This window comes from Sinocyclocheilus anshuiensis, unplaced genomic scaffold, assembly GCF_001515605.1.
Source record: "Sinocyclocheilus anshuiensis isolate Anshui unplaced genomic scaffold, SAMN03320099.WGS_v1.1 scaffold1230, whole genome shotgun sequence".
In the NCBI taxonomy this organism is placed as follows: Eukaryota; Metazoa; Chordata; class Actinopteri; order Cypriniformes; family Cyprinidae; genus Sinocyclocheilus; species Sinocyclocheilus anshuiensis.
Window position 1 is genome coordinate 1,060,380 of NW_015558637.1, and position 19,472 is coordinate 1,079,851.

General features: G+C 38.9%; 1 protein-coding gene across 1 annotated transcript in view; it reads right to left on the bottom strand.

Annotated features, from left to right (window-relative positions):
- The window catches only part of LOC107680842 (synaptotagmin-C-like), a 26,940-nt gene extending 13,036 nt beyond the window's left edge, over positions 1 to 13,904 (bottom strand). The window contains exons 1-3 of the mRNA XM_016476893.1: positions 13,692 to 13,904; positions 5,765 to 6,129; positions 5,204 to 5,626 (exon numbers count right to left, since the gene is read on the bottom strand). Of these exons, the coding sequence (XP_016332379.1) occupies positions 5,204 to 5,351 (148 nt within the window). The 5' untranslated portion in view covers positions 5,352 to 5,626; positions 5,765 to 6,129; positions 13,692 to 13,904. The remainder of the gene's footprint in view (positions 1 to 5,203; positions 5,627 to 5,764; positions 6,130 to 13,691) is intronic.
- Between the last annotated feature and the right edge of the window lie 5,568 nt (positions 13,905 to 19,472).

Genomic DNA, 19,472 nt, shown 5'->3' on the forward strand with positions numbered 1-19,472 from the left:
GCCCATGGGCGTGCTGGTCTAAAAAAGAGGTGTGTTCAGGCGCATTGTTGGCGCGTTGTTATTTTGTGGAACTGAAAATAGACTGCGTCATAGACCAACTCAAACCTGGTCTAAAGTCTGGCACAATATTTTTTCTTTGTTATTTAAAGAGCACGTTAGTAATATGCGCCTATAGGCGGGTGCACAATGTGCGTACACTTTGCTTATTACACACACATGGACGCGCAGCAGCACACAAACATTTTTAAATATGAAAAATTACATTCCGCCATGTAAATAGCGAACCCGCCATGGCGCGAGCGCAACTGGCTTTTAAAGAGGATGGGAGATGAGACTCTGATTGGTTTATTGCACGTTACGCCCAAAAAACACCCATTACTCATTAAGAGAATAGGGACAACCCGTTTAGGCCATGCGTCCGGGCGCACCGACCGCTTTCCCGTCGTTAAACTAGCAAAAGTGGATTCGGACACGCCCTGAATGCACCTGCGCTGTGCGCTTTAGACCATGCGCTAAGATCGTTAAAATAGGGCCCGGAGTGTTAGGTGTGCCACAATTTTTGTTTTACTGTGGTCCACCAGCTGAAAACATTTGAAAACCACTGTGATAAAGGATGGAGGAAGTCCTAACTATGTTTTATGCCATTTCTAGCTGGTCATAAATCGGTCACAAGCTGATGCCAGCTGGTCATCAGCTGGTTTACTACCGACCATGATCTAAGAATCAACATGACCACTTTGACAGTGGAAATGAGCAGCTTGGACCAGCAAATTACCAGTTTAGACCAGTTAGAAACCACCTAAAACATATTCACTTCTTTCTCCATCCTTCATCACAGTGGTTCTCAAACTCTGAAACTTCAGTTGGTGGACAGCAGTAAAACAGAAATTGTGGACCACACATCACTCCAGGTCTGGGCATAAACAACAGCTACCTAAATTATTAAGTAGCATATCAATTATTTTCAGTTTGTAGTCTTGAAACTTGAGGCTGTATTGAAACTTTTAGCGACCCATAATTTTGCCACTGTTCATATTTCATTGAACCGAATTGAAGGCTATAGAAGTCAGATGACAGAACTGCTAGCATGTCCCAAAACACAGCTGCCAGTTTTAAGTGGATTTTCCAGCAGGGAGCTGACAGAGAAGAAGAATGAAAAGGAAAAAAACAACAACAAGGACATATCAGAGGAAAAAGGGAGATGGGGAAAGGGGGAGGGGCCAGGAAGGAGCTAACAGATTAGTGTACATGTTAAAGCAGACACATCGGCTGACTGGTCAAGATAACACATTCACTCCACACGTCAAACGTGAGGAAAGAGAGAGATAGCGCCAGAGAGGGGTTAATAAAGTCCGCAAGTGTTCCCCTGTGAGAAAAACAGGCCCGGAAAAAAAGTGGACAGTGATGGAGAGAGAGAGCGAGAACGATGGCTGGTGCAGGAGAGGCGGAACTGCAGGAATGAAAGATGCAGAGCCAAACAAACGGACACTGATGGAGAGAGAACTAAACACGGGAGGGGTTTGGTATTAGAAAGGTTAACGTATTGATCTGCTTGCAAAGAAAAACGACTGTTTGGAAGCAGTATATCTGGGGAGGGAGTTTGATCTACAAACTCTGGGTTGGCAGAACCAGGAGGATCGGCGTTCTGCCCCGTTGCTAAGCTTTCATTTCATCTTGTCTCATAGACTTTTCCACACCATCACCACCTCCTAAAGAGAGATGGGTAGGGTTGCACCAGCCCATCCCAGAGTCTTAACTGTGTACTTAATTTGGTTGCATCATTTCTTCTTAAAGCAAGAGCAGCTAGTAATTTGCAAGCTGTCCATGCAGGAATGTGCAGTTGCATAATATGACATTTACTTTTATCTATCTAGTAAGCTTTCAATTTTGTAAATCAAAGTAGTCTTGAATTTCATTTTCTTTTTCCAAACATGTTTTTTTTTTGCCTTATAACTGTTTGACAATGATAAATTACATGTTCCTTAAGTTTTAAAAATATACAAAGACATGACATACAATAAATACAAAATATTTATTACATAATGCATACTGAAATATATTAAATAAATATTCAAGAAATACCGTATATTAAACAGCAAAACTTATTATATTAGGTACTTTTTCGTGATATGTTTTTTTAGTAAGATCTAAGTTAAAAGTCTCACAGAAAAGTCTGTGCTCACCAAGGCTGTATTTACTTGATCAAAAATACAGTAATACTGTGAAATATTATTTCAAAAAGTCATTTATTCCTGTGATGACCAAGCTGAATTTTTTCAGCAGCCATTACTTCAGTCTTCAGTGTCACGTGATCCTTCAGAAATCATTCTGATATGCTGATTTGGTGCTCAAGAAACATTTTTATCAATGTTGAAATCAGTTGTGCTGCTTAATATTTTGTGGACACTATGAAATTAAAAAAACAACAGAATTTATTTGAAATAGAAATCTTTTTTAATAAGTTAAGTTTTTACAGTGACTTACGGTGATCAATTTAATGTGTCCTTGCTTAAAAGGGCAGTTAACCCATTAATGAAAATTGTGTCATAATTTAGTCACAGAGAGTTTCATTCTTCTGCTGAACCCATAAGAAGATATTTTGAAGAATTATCAGTTGAAGGTAGCAACTGACTTCCCTATTTTTTTTCCATACTAACAATGGCTACCAGCAACTGTTTGGTTCCCCACATTAATATTAAAATATGTTCTTTTGAGTTCATCAGAAGAAAGAAAATCATACAGGTTTCAAACAAGTGGAGGGTGAATAAATGATGACAGAATTTGTATTTCATGCTGAACTATCCCTTGATTAAAAGTATTTTAAAAATCCTACTGTCCCTGCACTTTTGAACATTTTTCCTGTGCAACACATATTTAGTAGTGAGTCAGTATTTTAGCGCTCCTTTAAGCTACAATTAGGCTAAGTTGAAGCTTACGCATGGAACACATCTTTGGTTTTATTCCATCAGCAAATATAAGCATTCACACGATTTCATTCTGGCTGTGACTTAACACCCTGCAGTAGGGGAGGAATCAAACGCAAGAGTCACTTTTGGGTTTTATCCTGAGCGTGCTAATAAATATGCTCTAATATAAAATAGAGAGTGGCGAAATGTCTTCGGATAAAGCTGCAAATCCAAATCGAAATGTTCAATCCTGCTTTACAAGTAAGTGGTAACTGACCGTGGCTTATACAGAGACCCAGGGATAAAAATGGTCTGTTTCACCTTGTTACACTATGCTTGACAGCATGACTACCCTTCAGCTGTAGTGCACATATGGGCCATACTGTGAGTACAGAAGAGTTTAAAGAGCCTAAGGCAGTTTCCCACTAATTAATACTATGGTTAACTGCCCGTCCTGCTCAGCTATGCATGTCACTATTTTGCAATGCATTCAGCAAAACAACATCATGAACCCTGTTTCCCTTAGCTACATTAGTGCTTTCCAGCTTTTGATCACCAGGTATAGGTGTCAGATGTTTTCTTTAGCAGACGGTTTGTATGTCTTTGACTTGAATTGCTCACTTTGCTTACATAAGTGAGAGTCAGACTATCATTCACACAATCGATTTGAAATCATGTATTATATTGCAGTCCCTTATAAAGTTACCAGCCACTGACATGTTTTTTATGCCATTTTTATTTGCATTTGGTGCTTGCTGAGTGATAATTTTCCACTAGCGTTGCACTGCTTGGAAATTTGGTATAGTATCACTATTTATATTACGTTCTTCCTTGGACAAATTGCTTGTGTTGTAAGTTGCTTTTGGCTAAAAGCCTCTGCTAAGTGAATAAATTTTAAATGTAAATGTAATTTTGGACATTGCTTCTAACATATCTCTCATGATTCAAAATGCAGGATTCAATCCAGCACCGCCCTAATAACTAATGACTGACATTTAGTCATTATGTCAAAACCTGTTAATGTAAGCAAATGTCCAGAATTCAAATGGTTGTATTTATTAGAATAAACATATGCAAAACATCTTGAAAGCATTGTAACATTCAACATTCAGCAGGGTTTTGGTTTTGGCATGATTTCACAAATGAAAACGTGTAAAAGAAATTGTTTAAAAGGAAAAAGCATCTTTTGTTAAAGGGATAGTTCACCAAAAAATGAAAATTCTATCATAATTTATTCACCTTCTTGTCGTTCCAAACCTGTATAACTTTTACTTCAGCAGAAGACAAAAACTGTTTTTTAAAGAATATTTTGTCTTTGTCCATACAAATAAGATTAACTCCCACTGACTTTCATTATATGGACAAAAAAGCAAGGAGACATTATTCATGTTTTTCCATTGGTATCCACTGAAGAAATGAAGACAAACAGGTTTGTAAATGATTCAAACCTTTTCATTTTTGGATGAACTATCCCTTTAAGAAATAAAGATAATGAATAGCTTTAACTGGCAGCCTCCACCATTTGGGTGATTGTTGGGTATTTGGAGACCCTAGGAAGGATAGCCTACGCAGTTTCATTTCTTCTCCTTCTTTCACAAGGATCTTAGAGCCATTTCAGTTACCTGCGGTTGTGCCATTTCATATTAAAGAGAATGCAAGTCCAATTCCATTTCAATCACTGGGCACTTGGGAATTTAAACAATAATGACTAAATCTGTAAACAGGACAGTCTCACTCTGAACACAGCATCCAGCCAGAACACCTGTGGTGGGCATGGCGTGAATACAAATAAAAACGACCAGGCGCAATTACATGAACGAGCAGCTTTTACCAGTGAGGCTCTTTCCTGGTCTCATGACTCAGTGAGGTGGGCAGATGATGAAAATTACCCTTTTAGGCCATTTGTCAGGTGCAAGTCAATATTTTGGCTAGAAGTCAGACATAAATCATAGCAATTCATGCTTTGAATAGGCTTTAAAGTGATAGTTCAGCCAAAAATGAAAATTCTGTCATCATTTATGACTCGCCCTCCTGTCATTCCAAACCTGTAAGAGACTTCAGAAGACTTAGAATATAAGTCATATGGACCACTTTCATGATGCCTTTGTGCCCTTTTTGTAGTTTTAAAGCTCTATTCATTGCTACTGCATGGACAAGAGAGCTACTGGCACGATGCCTCCTTTTGTGTTCAAAATAAGTCGTCAAACTGGTTCGAAACAACATGAAGTGTGTAAATGATGACAGAATGCTAATTTTTGGACCAACCATCCTTTCACCAGGTTGTGGTGTGCTCTTACCTGTGTTCAGCTGTCTGTTCGGTCCTCTCATCATGTAGCTGAACTCTTGACAGCTGGCACTCTGGCTCAGGCCTCCAGACCGGAAGCACAGCTCCTCCACCAGCACCAACGCCTTCTTACAAAGGTCGTCTTCCCAGTCCCCCGACATCCTCCAATCCGCATCGCACACCCACCCCACACTCAACCAATCGCGCCGCAGCTCTCACCGCCCGCACCAACTGGATGGCGCCTGAGCGGAGAGGGTGTCTCTGTCCACTTTCTGCCGATTCCAATAACACAGGGTCTCGTTTTGGATTGTGAAGGACAAGGTTTCGACAAGCAGCCGAGACGGTCTCTTTATGACCGTTAATTGAAAGCTTTAATGGTTGCTAAACCCATTGGTAAGTGTGTCACAATCACTCTTTTCAATAATAACATAGGCTCCTGGGGGGGAAAAAACAGGAGAGAGGGAAAAAAGAATAAATGAGAGCAAGGGAGGAGAAGACAATGCATGCATTTATGATGTTAAATCCATTATTGAATTGAATGTGCTTCGCTCGCGAGATGTTTTTGTGCACATACTTGTTATAAAGGATGACAATGACATCCCTGAGTCCTTGTCATGGTGAAGAAGGTTGAAACCAATTCAATTCACATAAACGTTAAGAATTTGCTCAATGGATAAACAGCGAGACTATATTTAGGTCTGTTGTTCAGAAAGCATAGCCTAGATTTCGTGGGCTATTACTCTCAGTTAAATCATCAGTCAGGGAAGAGGAAAGTGTTTGCAGGCTCAGTCCTTAAAGCAGCATCAGGGCAGGGTTGAATTTGAGATGTATGGTCTATTTCCACTAGGTTTCTCTCTTTGTTTTTTCCATTCAAGCTTTACTGTTCATTGTGGTCCATGGCTGTATTTCTGGAATGTTCTACAGGAGCTCTGAAACTGCCTGAAAAGAGAGGAAGAGAGGGAGAGTGTGTGTGAGAGAGAGAAAATGAGGCACACATTAAAAAAACTGCTGTAAAATTATGGTTAAATTATAAAGGCAACCCGCTGAGCTCACAGAGCTCAATAGCATGCAGAGAAGAACCAATCATTCTGGATATCTCTTTCTTCTCAAAGACAAACAGCTCTCCTTGTACAGTGCATCTCGGGAACGAGGATGTGGTCAACCACAAAACAAGTTTATCTTGTAAGCTGTTGTTGCATGATACTGTGAAGATTAAAGGTGACGTAATTTCGATGCTAAACTTGTAATGTTAATTTGAGCTGCCCGACACTTTTGCTCAACCAATGGTGTGAGGTTTGGGTGGGGCTATATGTTTGATCAATAATTACGGTAGTCTCTTTTTCTTTCTTTTTTTGCAATTCTATTTGGTATCTTTAAAGCTGAAGTCTGTAATTTCTGCACTACTAGTGTCACAAAAGAGAACTGTATAAATAATTAATGTTTTCAGACCATTGGTCTGATTAAATGATAGCCTGACCCAAAACTCACACCATTGGATGTGCCAATAATACCTGTTTATAAATATTAAACTGCAGGCTAAACATACATTACTGTTTAAAAGTTTGGGGTCCATACGATTTATGTCTCTTATGCATTTATTTGATCAAAAAGGCAGCAAAAAAGTTATATTGTGAAATATTATTACAATTTGAAATGTGGCCTAACTGTTTCTATTTTAATATATTTTGTAATGCAGTTTAATCCTGTGATGGCAAAACTGAATTTTCAGCAGCCTTTTTTTTTTATTTTAAGCTATTATTATTATGGGTTTTTTTTTCTGACACTGAACTTTTGAATGGTAGTAAAAAATATCCTTGCCAAAAAGAACAGAAATAAAAAAAAAATAAATAAATAAAAGAAAGCATTTTACCATTGTAGTTGGGTAGACACACTTCACCTTTAGGTTAACACTGTCCTAACAGGGTGCAATGCAACAAGATTCCAGTGACAGGCAATTTGTCTGTCCACACCAAATGTGAAAATGGGGCGTGACACAACACAATCACACAGCACAGAACAGTTCTCACACTCACAGCACACTGCAGACGAAGAGCTTAGAAAACACTAAGAAAACAAACCTTGTTTTTTCATGCTTGTGAATGGGAAAACTTTGAACCCTCATGTAGAGGATAAAAGCATTTAAGGTTCGCGTTAAGTAGACCAATATTCACAACATTTTATTACATCAACACCACAGCACTAGTTCATCAGTTTGTAAGTCCAAGAAGCTTTTCGTTCATGGATTAGAATAAAGGTCAGATCTACACTAAGCTACCAGCACTTTTTCCATAAAGAAGACTTTAATGCAGTGTTACCATAAACACTGCAGTAATAATTTTTTTTTCTGTCTGGTCTACAATGATCAAAATGTAATGATTTTTGAATTACAAAAAACCTAAAATACATATGTCACAAATCTGTGTTTTCACAAATCAGATGGCATTAAGGAAACATGTTGTAGGGATTCATCTGCTGAGGGACTGTGTATGTATAATTTGTCAGTATGAGGTTCTATATCTCTGAGATCTCTCAGTATTCTTCCTTTGTTCTGTGCTCATTCTGTCTCACAAAACCAGTTCAAAGCTCCACCTTTCATTTCCCTTCTCTTTTGCGCCGTGTTTCAGTGTTTCTTTCCACCCCTCATCCCCTCTCTGCGTCAGCTAAAACAGTGCAAGCCCATGAAGGTGTACAAATCTATCAATATGCGAATCAATTCAACGATCGTCTGCTTTCATCTGAGAGTTTTTTTCAAAGCCAGCGAATCCCTCAAGAAGTCCGATCTGTTTCTCTCTCTGACGAGACACCTCCTCTTATTGAGCCGATCGTCCATCTATCATTCTGATAGACTATTCTTTCATGCTTTTTAGGTCTGTAAAATGTCATTGGTCTTTCATCGTAAGGTGGATGGTTTCTCTCCAGCAAGCTGCGTCTTTTCCATCCGTCTCCGATCCATCAATCAATCAGTCAAAGCCTTCAGTACAGCTATAAGTCATTCGGGGCAGGACTCAGGTCAAGATGTTCACCCACACACTCATTAGAACCTTCCTTTGGAGTTGCCTAATCAGCGTGCCCCAGCGGCCTATCAGTCCAGAGTGTCATCTAAAGGAAACCCAAACAGATTGAGGTCCATTTATCTGTCTATCTCAGATCTTCGGTCCATTGTAAAAATAAGCCTCAGATTAGCTAATTAAAAAAACTCTTGTCTGCTCTCCTCACCAGAGTTCAGCCTGTAAATCTGTCTGAGTTTGACTTAAAAATGCTGCATATCTCAATCTGAAAGATGGCCATCTGGCAGCAAACTACAGTGTCACTGTCCAGAAATGCCAGGTCGATTGAGAACGAAGTTAGAGAGGAACTGAGAGGGGAGAGCAGATGAAAGAAATAGGCAATGAAAGAGAAAGTAGGAGCAAGACATAAACTATAAGGCTTGAGAAGAAAAAGAAGTCAGAAGGGCATATAGCGTGTGGCCTTGGAATCCAGATGGAAAAAGCGTCTTGATGCAAGTGTACATGTCTAGAGGATGGGCATTTGCAAGTGATATGCTGTAATAAAACTACACTGACGCTCTGGGGCATTATGGGCTGTGCATCTGGAAAAAAACTGGAATAGAATAATGTGGTGGTAAAATCCATGCAAGTGACACCAGCATGAAACACGCGGACAACAGAACATGAAACCGGTCTCAGACATTCCATTGACTGCTGCCCAGGTCTCAATCAATATCTCCATGCAGGAAAAGCAATACCCCACACCAGGGACCCCAGCAACCTGTATGGTGGTCACTGTCCAATCACACGCAAGCCAGACGGAATTGCCACAGTCCAATCATGTCATAAAGGCCACAAAAGCCCCTGTCCAATCACACACTAGAGATGAAAACCTATAATAAAATGCAATGATTATATGGATATGTACACGGACACAAAACAACCAGGAAGGTCAGTGTTCAGTGACATCCATCAAAACAGCCATAATTGCATTGCCATTACATACGGAAACATTTGAAGGTTGCAGCTCTGTTTTGTGTCTAGACAATCCACACAACACCCAGACGTCCAATTTCAACCGGAAAGCAGAAAGACTAGATCAGGTCGCTGTGTCATTGAATGACGGACAACAGTAAGCGAATCTAAAGCAGAAGAGATGATTCTCAGATGCGCACTTGACGATGACAGAAAATATAAATAAAATTAGTGCTGTCAAACGATTAATCGCGATTAATCGCATCTAAAAACAAGCTGAAAACACTCTAACTGAAACACCTTTGGTGCTTTTCTATAGTATTAAGCCTCAAATGTTAAATACACATCGGATTGGTTTCCTCTTTAAATTATAAAAAAAAGTAAAAATATGAATGGTATTATAATGTTATAATGCTAACCCTATACTAAAACTAAAACTAAAACAATGGAAAAACCCTTAAGATAACATGTAGAAAGAGAAAAACATATCTTAAGCGTGCAGAATAACATAAGTGGACTTTGAACGATTAATTGCGGCCTTGAACGATTACGTAATTGTGGCATCCATAATTGTGCAGCCCTAATGTATAGGCTACATTTCAGAAAAATATGTTGTTTAAATATTAAATATATTTATTTATAATATAAATTATATAAATATAGACATGTAAATATTTTCAAAATATATACTGTATGTATGTGTATTTATATATACATAATAAATATACACAGAACACACGCATATATTATGCAAACAAAAACTTTTATTTTGCATGCGATTAATCATTTGACAGCACTAAATAAAATCAATAAAAATATTTCAGATTACAACTAAAAACATTTAAAAATGTCACTTTGTAAATTCTGTTTAATCACAAAATTAACATAATCAGTTTGAATCACCTTATAACAAAACAAAGAAGTGTGGATTTCACTACCAACAAGCAAATGCATAATATTTACATTATAAAGTACAAAAGCAAATTTGGTTTAGCTTTTTTGTAGATCGCCAATCATTAATAATCACCTTTTTTGACAATCAGTCAATAAAATGCAATTTGTAAAATGCTGCAAGCGTAATAAAGGTGGCAGGCACAGAGGTGCAGCTTTAATTTAAAAGCAAAGTGTCCTCTAAAAATGGCACACAGATCATCATTTCACATTTATATCAATTCGAATGTGACTAAAAGCGATGATGTCTGAGTGGATGAATCTTTTAACTTGTAATTAGTCTGTCTATTTCCACCAGTTTGATCCATTCAAGCGGATTTGCAGACGTTTTGGCGAGCATGAGCTAGCGTGACAAATGAGGCCGTCCTACAATACAACGGGTCTTAATAACCTCTAAATAACTGCAGCCAGCACTCACAAATGTGTGTCATAAGGCAAGTTACTGACAATGATAATGTTGCTGACTGTTCATACATAAGACACCTGGCATTCACTACATAACTGTCAGGTGTCTTAAGTCGAGATCTGTCAGAAGGGCTGTCCGTCAACACCACAGATCAGCAGCAGTCGCTCAGGTCACTGCCTGTTTCTACAGCAGAGAGCAGATGGGTATGAGGTTCCGTCCTCAGCCCTGAGGTGAAATTATTTAAGCCAAAGAAGAATGGTGCAATTCATTTTGTCCCGCAGGCAATGTCCACTGCCCTATTTAAGTTGACCGGTTTGTAGGCTAATGGTTAAGTTGCTATAAAGTCTGCAAAAGATGACAAATCTCAACATGCCTGGAAGCAGGGTCTTCCATTCTGCTCGCAAAGAATCTGGCATAAGATCCACATGATCAAATATATGCACATCACTCAAACCATACACATTATGCTACATTTGAATGAGGATGCACACTGATAAAACTTTATAGCTAATAAAATGTATCTCCCTTTTTTGTTTGGCAGTCTGCTACAGTATTATGGCTCTTTCTCCAGTCTCAAATCTAATATAAATGTTTTAGTTGCTGTGTAATGTAAATCAGAGGTGTCACTGGATGCTAACCATCTCTGATCTATGTAATCAATCTCCAAATGCAATTAAAAAAATTAAATGTGTATATTTATTCATTTTGCATATAAGATATGCAAGATATAAGGTACATATATATATTGGTAAACAACAAATAATCTTCTCTTCAGAGGCTATACATTCTAACCCTTCTAACAAATCCCTTAAGTATATAAAGTGATGTGTATGTGTATTGTATGCTTTGGCTTAAAGCACCATTGAGATCAACTGAGAATAACAAATGTACATTTTAGGCAAATAGTTTCCACAATTGCCTACCTCCTTTTGAAGTTTTCCCGTCTTTCCTCTTTACTCAATGGAAACCTGCCTCACAACTTCCCTTATTCCCCTTAAATTGATAGATGTGACTGAGACTAATTGTAAAAGAAAAATGATGGCTAATCCTTTTCTTCTCTACTGAGGCAATGAATTTGAACACTTCTATTGACAAGGGATGTAAATCCATTAAGCATAACCAACAGGATATTAGAGTAATTTCTTAATGAAGCCGTTGTGGTTTTTCTTTCTCTCCTTCTTTTTACGTTCCCTTTCTTTCTCACGCTCACTGTATCACCTCCATGCCTGTGGTCTTATCTGCAATGTCATCGGGAGTCTAATCTGCTTTTGTTTTCTGTAAGACTGTTGCTTTAAAAAAATAAAAATAAAAACTGTCGGAAGATAACAGTAATTTTCTTTACCCCTCTGGCTTCAAAGCAAAATGTTTCCAGACTTCCTGCAAAGTGGGAATGAATGAATAAATGATAACAACGCTGTTTTAGTAGACTCGTGTAGCAATTTCTCTTCATCTCCTTCCCTCCAAAAGCCATCGCTCTCTTGCTATTCTAATGCTTTTGTCGACCTGGTACCATTCCGCTCCCTGATCTCATGTTCTTGAAGAGGAAACCAGGCTAAACGGCCTTCAGCGCGGTCACAACCTCTGCTTACGAACACTCAGCCAGATCACTGCGTCATCTCATCGTCTTGCTCATATCTGCCACGATACTGTGAGTTCCTGGACACTTTCTATATCGTCTCCAGTGTCCGGCCAACTCACTGGCCACTAAACACACATCAAAACTGCCCTGCCAACGGCTGCTGTCATTTACACAACCGAACCTCCGCCGCTGGCCAAAGACAGGGGTGATATTACATGGCGCTGTAAAAAAGATACTTTGGGCCTTTGCGGCTTGTGGCTGCAAGCTGAGGTAGCGTAGAGCAAGGAGTTCAGTCCTATTCAAAAAAAGTAAAACCTGTACAAAATGGTGGGAAATGGATCTTGCATTGGATCTCACTTGGTGAAAGTCTGCTTCATGTTACCCTTAGGCCCAGATGGAATCTGCAGGCTTTTTCGGCATGGATTTCAAGAAATTCCGTGGAAAATGTGATAAGCACTAGCTGAAAGCATAATCAAATTAGCCCAAGTAATTAATAAACAAATACGCAAGGGAGGTGGGAAGTTTCTAGAATTTAATGAATGACAAGCGTCCCAGTTCTGAGAAATCTGCAGATTTCATGAGGGCCTGGTTTTCCCCTCCCATCCTCTCTCTCCTCTGCTCCGCTGTCCAGGCCCTCGGAGTATCTAAATTATCTATAACATCACACAGGAAAACACAGGCAAAAGAAAGAGCAGTGAGCGATGCGAGGAACCCTGGGATACTGGTGACGCTGTGTGTCAGCCCTTAAGATTCAGCTCCCACACAGATAGAGCGTAGAGGGAAGCTCTCGGCAGCCCGACAGCCAGGCAACGTCATCACCCGCTCCGTCACATTGTGGGGGGAATTAATCGCCCCCTCATATGGCTTTTACCAATGCCGTTATATGCTGTCAGTGAGCGAAGGAGAGGATTCCTGCGACGGTTCCATATGGATGTATTAATATTTGCATAATTATGGTCCTGTGCTTGATAGAAGCCCATGTAAGCCTGCCTTTGAAGACTGTGGGGAGGGGTGGGGTTTGGAGGGGAAGGAACACTGATAAGGGGTTGAAGAGGAGGGAAGCAGCCTCGTATGTACATTTCACATCCTTTCCTCTTGAATTTCATATGCATATGCAGATTAAGCATGTAGAGTAGGAAATATGGAAGCTAAGAACAGAATTACATAAGTGACAGCGTCTAAGTGACTGATAATCCCTCTATACATTGTTGCACACACATATATGCACATTTGAAAATGCGAGGCCACGATGCTCAGCACATATTCATGCATGCATGATTTTGCAGTAGATAAATGAAGATTACTCAAGCAGCTGAGAGGTTTTTGCACGACGATACCGGACAGACGCGCAGACCTTTACAACACGGGCGCACAAATAGACAGATATATTATGGATAACCTGAACACAACAATCTGTAGAGAGTCTGTGCCGTTCCAAGCAATGCAGATCTTGAACGGAACGACTGTCTACAGCATATCCACACTCTCTCCTCCGAGCTCACATTCATCCAAATATTAATTTTCTAATGCGACGCTTTACAACAGCAACATCATAACATCCGCCCAGCACACCTAAAGACAGATAAAGGCTGAAATACCGCACCTGGGACAGACGGATGCCAAAGGGTAGACCGAGAGGGACAGAGGAGGTGTCTCTCCGCTCCACTCTTCCTCCTCTCTTTCTGTGTTTTCGCCTGTCTTCACAGCCTCGTTTTTTTCTCTCTATTTCACTCTCTGCCCTCCCTCCCTTCTCCCTCCTTCGCCTTGTGCACTGAATACTAAACGAGCCTCGTCTCCGCTCATGGGCTCCAGTGCGCGTGCAGTGCTAACCACATACTGATGGAGAGAGAGAGAGAGAGAGAGAGAGAGAGAGAGAGAATGAATAGGGGTGACAGGCCATCAGAGGCATCTTCTGATGGAGAGAGAGAGAGAGAGAGAGAGAGAGAGAGAGAATGAATACTGGGCAGAGGGGTGAGACCTCATACTTGTATGAAAAAGTTATTCTTTTTCATACAATTAGGCTAGGTTTCAAGGTCTTCAAACGTTTCAGTAAACATAACATTATAGATTATGAGGTGGAGAATTTGATTGACCCCAGTGTCGCGAATCTTACTGCATTCAATAAAAAAAGATTCGTTCAATAGTTCGGTCACTCTTTTTTGCAGGTTACATTGCTGAGCCAGTAGGTGGCAATACCGTCAGTCTTTTTGTTTGTTATGAGGGAGTCACTCACTGAATCATTCACTCAACCGATTCATTCACATTATAAGCAAATTGTATTAGAATTTGGGCCTACAGATCTACTAAGAGGCTCCAGAATGAATGTTTAAGCATTATAAGCGTTTTCTCCACACATGACAACAAACCGTCGTCCTTCATTTAATTACTCAATGGATTAAAGACAATGAAAGCCTAAATAAATCATGCTTTTCAGTAATTCCCTGCTGAAAAAAACAAGCAAACAAACAAAACAAAAACAATAGAAACCATCACAGAATTTGTAGCCTAATGGTTTTACTGGTTATAATGGGTTGGAAACTCTAATGGTCCCTGTGGGTCTCTACTGGTAATTAATCATTTTCTATTGGTGGCTTGTTAAAACCACTAAATCATAATGGAAAATGTCCCAAAACACACTACAGGAAAATATTTTTTTAATAGTTTTTATTTCGTTGGTGGTTTGTAGTGTTATTTGTAGTGGAAATCAACAGAATTTCTGTGATGGTTTCTATTGTTTTTTTGTTTGTTTGTTTGTTCATTTTAATTGAGTGTGGTCATAAGTTATTTTTTCAAACAATTCTTACACCGCCCTTCTCTTCATGTTGTGAAAAAGATTGACGGACATAGCGAACCAAATGAGTGACATACCCCCTGTTCAGTCTGTCAGATGGTCAATGTCAACAAACAAACTATCCCAATTCATTTACTTCTTGAAGGCAGGAAAACAGTCAAGCACTGCAAAAAAGAAGAAAAACATAAGAGATTAAAAATAGGAGTGACTGCGTGAGAGCAATTATGGGTCGCTCAAAATATTTGTTTAAATACACCACTAGTCAGTGCATCTATTTTCACGTGTTGACATTTTGGTTTTGGTCTGATTCTAGTTGGATAGGTAACCACACAACAGTAAGCAGTTTGCATAACTGTAAATCACAAATATATCACAAAACGTTTTGTAGTGTTTTGTTTTAAAATACTTTTAGACATATGTTTAGCTAACTGTGCAAAACCTAGAAAGACTGGTCTGGCCCACTAAAAATATAATACATTAGTAGATGTTTAAAATTCTTTTCCCCTCTAAAATAGTCAACCCCATGAAAGTCACTGTATAATTGACACACTGATATGGGATTATCCTGTCAGTCTAATTTATATAATACCCCTGTATTATATAAATTAGACTGACAGGCTAATCTCCTATATTTGGACTCATTAACTACAACAGTTCCTATGTAATTATTTAAGATGGGATAATAAACGTAGTTATTAATATATACAACTCATAGCCAAGGGCACTTTTGTGATCAGATCAAAATTAGTTTAGGTACAGCATAACCTGAGCATATGCAAATCACTCTGTGTAAACTGTCCAACATTACAGTCCTCCAGGGGCATTACTATAGACACTATGAATAATCATTACTAAAGGTGCTACTGTATAATCCTACTAATAAAGAAATATGAGCATCTGTTAACACACAATGAATACAAATGTCCATACAGTGCACTACTAATCTGAGATTATTAAAAGATATCGTGAACATACTGGTCATATTCCGTCATCAATGAGATGATGACTGGATCTCACACATGTACAGCTGCACTGGTAATTCATACAGTGTGAAGCAAAGGACGCCTGTGCCATGAAATCCTTCGTTTTGACACTATATAGAACTGCAAATAGTCAATTCAGAAGTGCAGAACTCTTTTTATACAATAGTAGCAGCTGTTACAGTAACTGTTTATCTGTCATTATGAATCCAGGTAATCAAGCTGTTTCAGAAACATGAGTGCCTCCTGATGATTTATGTTCTATCGTATAGAGTATTGATGAGGATTCTGTTGAAATAAAAGGCACGTAGAGAAGTAGCCTAAAGCACAGAGCACGATGATTGGGGCATAAATGAGCATAAACAGCTGCCTCTGCTAACTGTCAGAGCAGTGCACACTGAGAGACAGAGGGAGACAACAGGAGAGGACAGGGCAGAGAGAGTGAGAGAGCACAGCAGCAAGGCTATCAAGAGAAAAAGAGGGAGGGAGAGGGCAGACTTAAAGACAGACTAAAAGAGAGAGAGGCAGGTTAGAGAGAAGAGGAGATCTGAGACAAAAAAGGGTTCAGAGAGAGGAAACTGAAAGCTTGGCCTCAGGCGGCAGCCGCTGTCCTTACTGAGTTCGTGTCACTGAGGGAACATGTACTGGCACAGCTCCTGTTTCCTACCAGGAAATTATATTTACTCATGCACACAGAGATGTACATATTCTTGGACACTCATTTCTGGCAGAGGAAATGCTACGATTCAGCTGTGGAGAGGTTTTCACTAATCGAGGTGTTGCCCAAAATAATGAGCCCATGAAGAGCTGCACAATGTGATTTACACAAGTAGGAATTGTTCCTGGATATTCTTATTCAGACACAGGTACAAAATAGCCTGGACCCAAATGACTGTCATGACATTCTGTTCCAACTGTTTTTCAGTGTCTACATTCTTACACCAATGCTGCTCAACCAGTGTATGATTCACCAATGAATAACTTTCGTGATTCTGACTCTTTTGAGCCAGTTCATTTTAATGAATGAATCAAAAAGACTACTGAATGCATGAGTTCACATATGAACCATGTCTAACGATTCATTTATTGCATGAATCGTCCTTCAAGTACGAAAGAAATATGACTCCACCCAGTAATGTTTTTTTGTATTAATTGCAAGTAATTGACTTAATTGTTCAAAAGAGACTCAAATCAGTCTTAGACACATGACTTCTTCATATGTACAACTCATGAATCAGTCTAATGACTCATTCATTAAATAAACTGGTAATGTCTTTTAAGTGACTCTTTTAAGTCGGTTCTTTTAAATGAGTTATAATGAGTTATTTAGAATTTATATTTGAACCTGTCTAATAACTCATTCACTGACAGAATATGTCTTTGTGTGTTAAATGAATCAGTCTTTTAGGCCAATTTATTTACAAAAAACTGACTTCAAATATTTAGAATCACAGATTATTTTAAGTCTGTTCTTTTTGATTAATTGGCCAAAAATACTTAAATAATCTGCCCTGGAATCTTGAGGTATGAAAATTTGCATAGTACTCATATTAATCAGTCTAATGAATCATTCACTGACTGAATTGGCCTACTCTTTTAAGTTAGTTCTCTTTTAATGAGGCCCGTTCACACCAAGCACGATAACTATAAAGATAATGATAAAGATATAGTTCTAAAAATCATTCTCAATATGAAAGAATAGCAGAGTCCACACCACAGCTGTAACGATAAAGACAAAGAAAAACGATATACTTGGAATCACTTTCAAAACTATTTTTTTCCAGCTGATGAACGATAAAATCATTGACACCCAATCAGAATCCATCATGCTATCACGAGCTGGAGAATTTAAAGCAGCAGACAAGCATACACTTAGAATAAACAGACGATATTGTTCACTGGTGTGGATGCTAATATCGTTATCTTTATAGTTATCTTTATAGTTATCGTTCTTGGTGTGAATGCGCCTTTATTCACCATTCCAATTACTTAAAGGGGTCATATGATGCTATTTTAAAGATCATTATTTTGTGTATTTGGTGTAACAGAATATATTGACATGCTTTAATGTTCAAAAAACACATTATTTTTCAAATACTGTACATTATTGTAGGTCCTCTATGCCCCGCCTCTCTCAAACACGTCGTTTTCAACAAAGCCCCCTCCTCTGACAAGCGCAGTCTGCTCTGATTGGCCAGCTGACCCAGTGCATTGTGATTGGCCGAACACCACAAGCACGCGTCAGAAATGTAATGCCCCTTACCATAATCGCGAAAGGAAAAATTGAAATAGCATCATATGACCCCTTTAACATTACAGATTTGTTTACTACTTAAAGAAGTCTGATTCAATCAGTGAATGAGTCATTTGACTTAAAAGAATCAGAATCGCCTTCCAGATTCATTTAACAAATAAAGACAGATTCGGTCAATGAATGGGTCATATACAAATTCTATATTCCCATAATCCCCATCACTATTCCTGGATCAACATCCTTTGTTGCTAATGGAACAAGATTACTGTCAACCAATACAGCCACAACACTACCTCTAAAATCAGAGAGCAATAAATGGGTGATGTTGATCCAAGAACATGCCCTACTTGTGTGAATCGTGTTAAGCGTGAAGAGCCATCTAAAGTGACGTTTGCACTTATTTTTATCTATTTTGACTCCTGACTCTCTGTCTGCAAAATCTTGCACCAGACTTGAGAGGTACAGCAAGGTGGCGCACCGTGAAAATACTGATAATGTCTCAAGCCTCAGCGCCCAAGTTCACCTCTCATCCGCAACAGTTGGTCTGCCCTCTTTCACTGGATTGCTCCCTTTTGAGTTCTCCATTTTATTTTGTTACCATGACAACCATCTCTAAGTGAGTCTCCCACATCTCTCATTCCCTTTCCTCTTTAATTTTTTACTTTCCTTGCAGTGACTTTCATCTTTCTGTCTTCTCGACTCATTCCACTCTTTCTTGCACCATCACTGTGACTCTCAGTTTTCCACTCTTCAGGCTCACCCCCATTTTTTCTCTTTCTCACCACTGTAATATGTGGTACAGATTTATGTTCAGTCTTCTTCACTACAGTCTGCTATAAAATATGTATGCTTCATTCCAAACATCTCCACCATATAGAGTTTCAGATGGGTGCTGAGGTGCCTCTGGCTTTTTTTTTTTTTTCTTCCTGACATAGTGTCTGTCTGAAACTGCAACCAAACAGACTTTAATAAAGGCTTATTGGGGGGATGACAAAGATCAATAAGCAAAAGCTTTAAAAATAGGTTTGCACCAGACGTCAAATACATCACCTAAATTGACACCAAAACATGAACTAAGTTATATCAAAACAAACATGCAGCCAGAAAATGCTTTTTACTAATCGGTTAGCTATTCAGTCATAAAAAGATCAAAAGTAAATGCCCTCCAAGATGTATTGAGATAGATCCAACGGATGTGGTTTGAGTGGAATAAGATGCAACATACTCAAGTTTAAAGGGGTCATATGATGCGATTTCAAGTTTTCCTTTCTCTTTGGAGTGTTACAAGCTGTTGGTGCATAAAGAAGATCTGTAAAGTTGCAAAGACTAAAGTCTCAAATCCAAAGAGATATTCTTTAT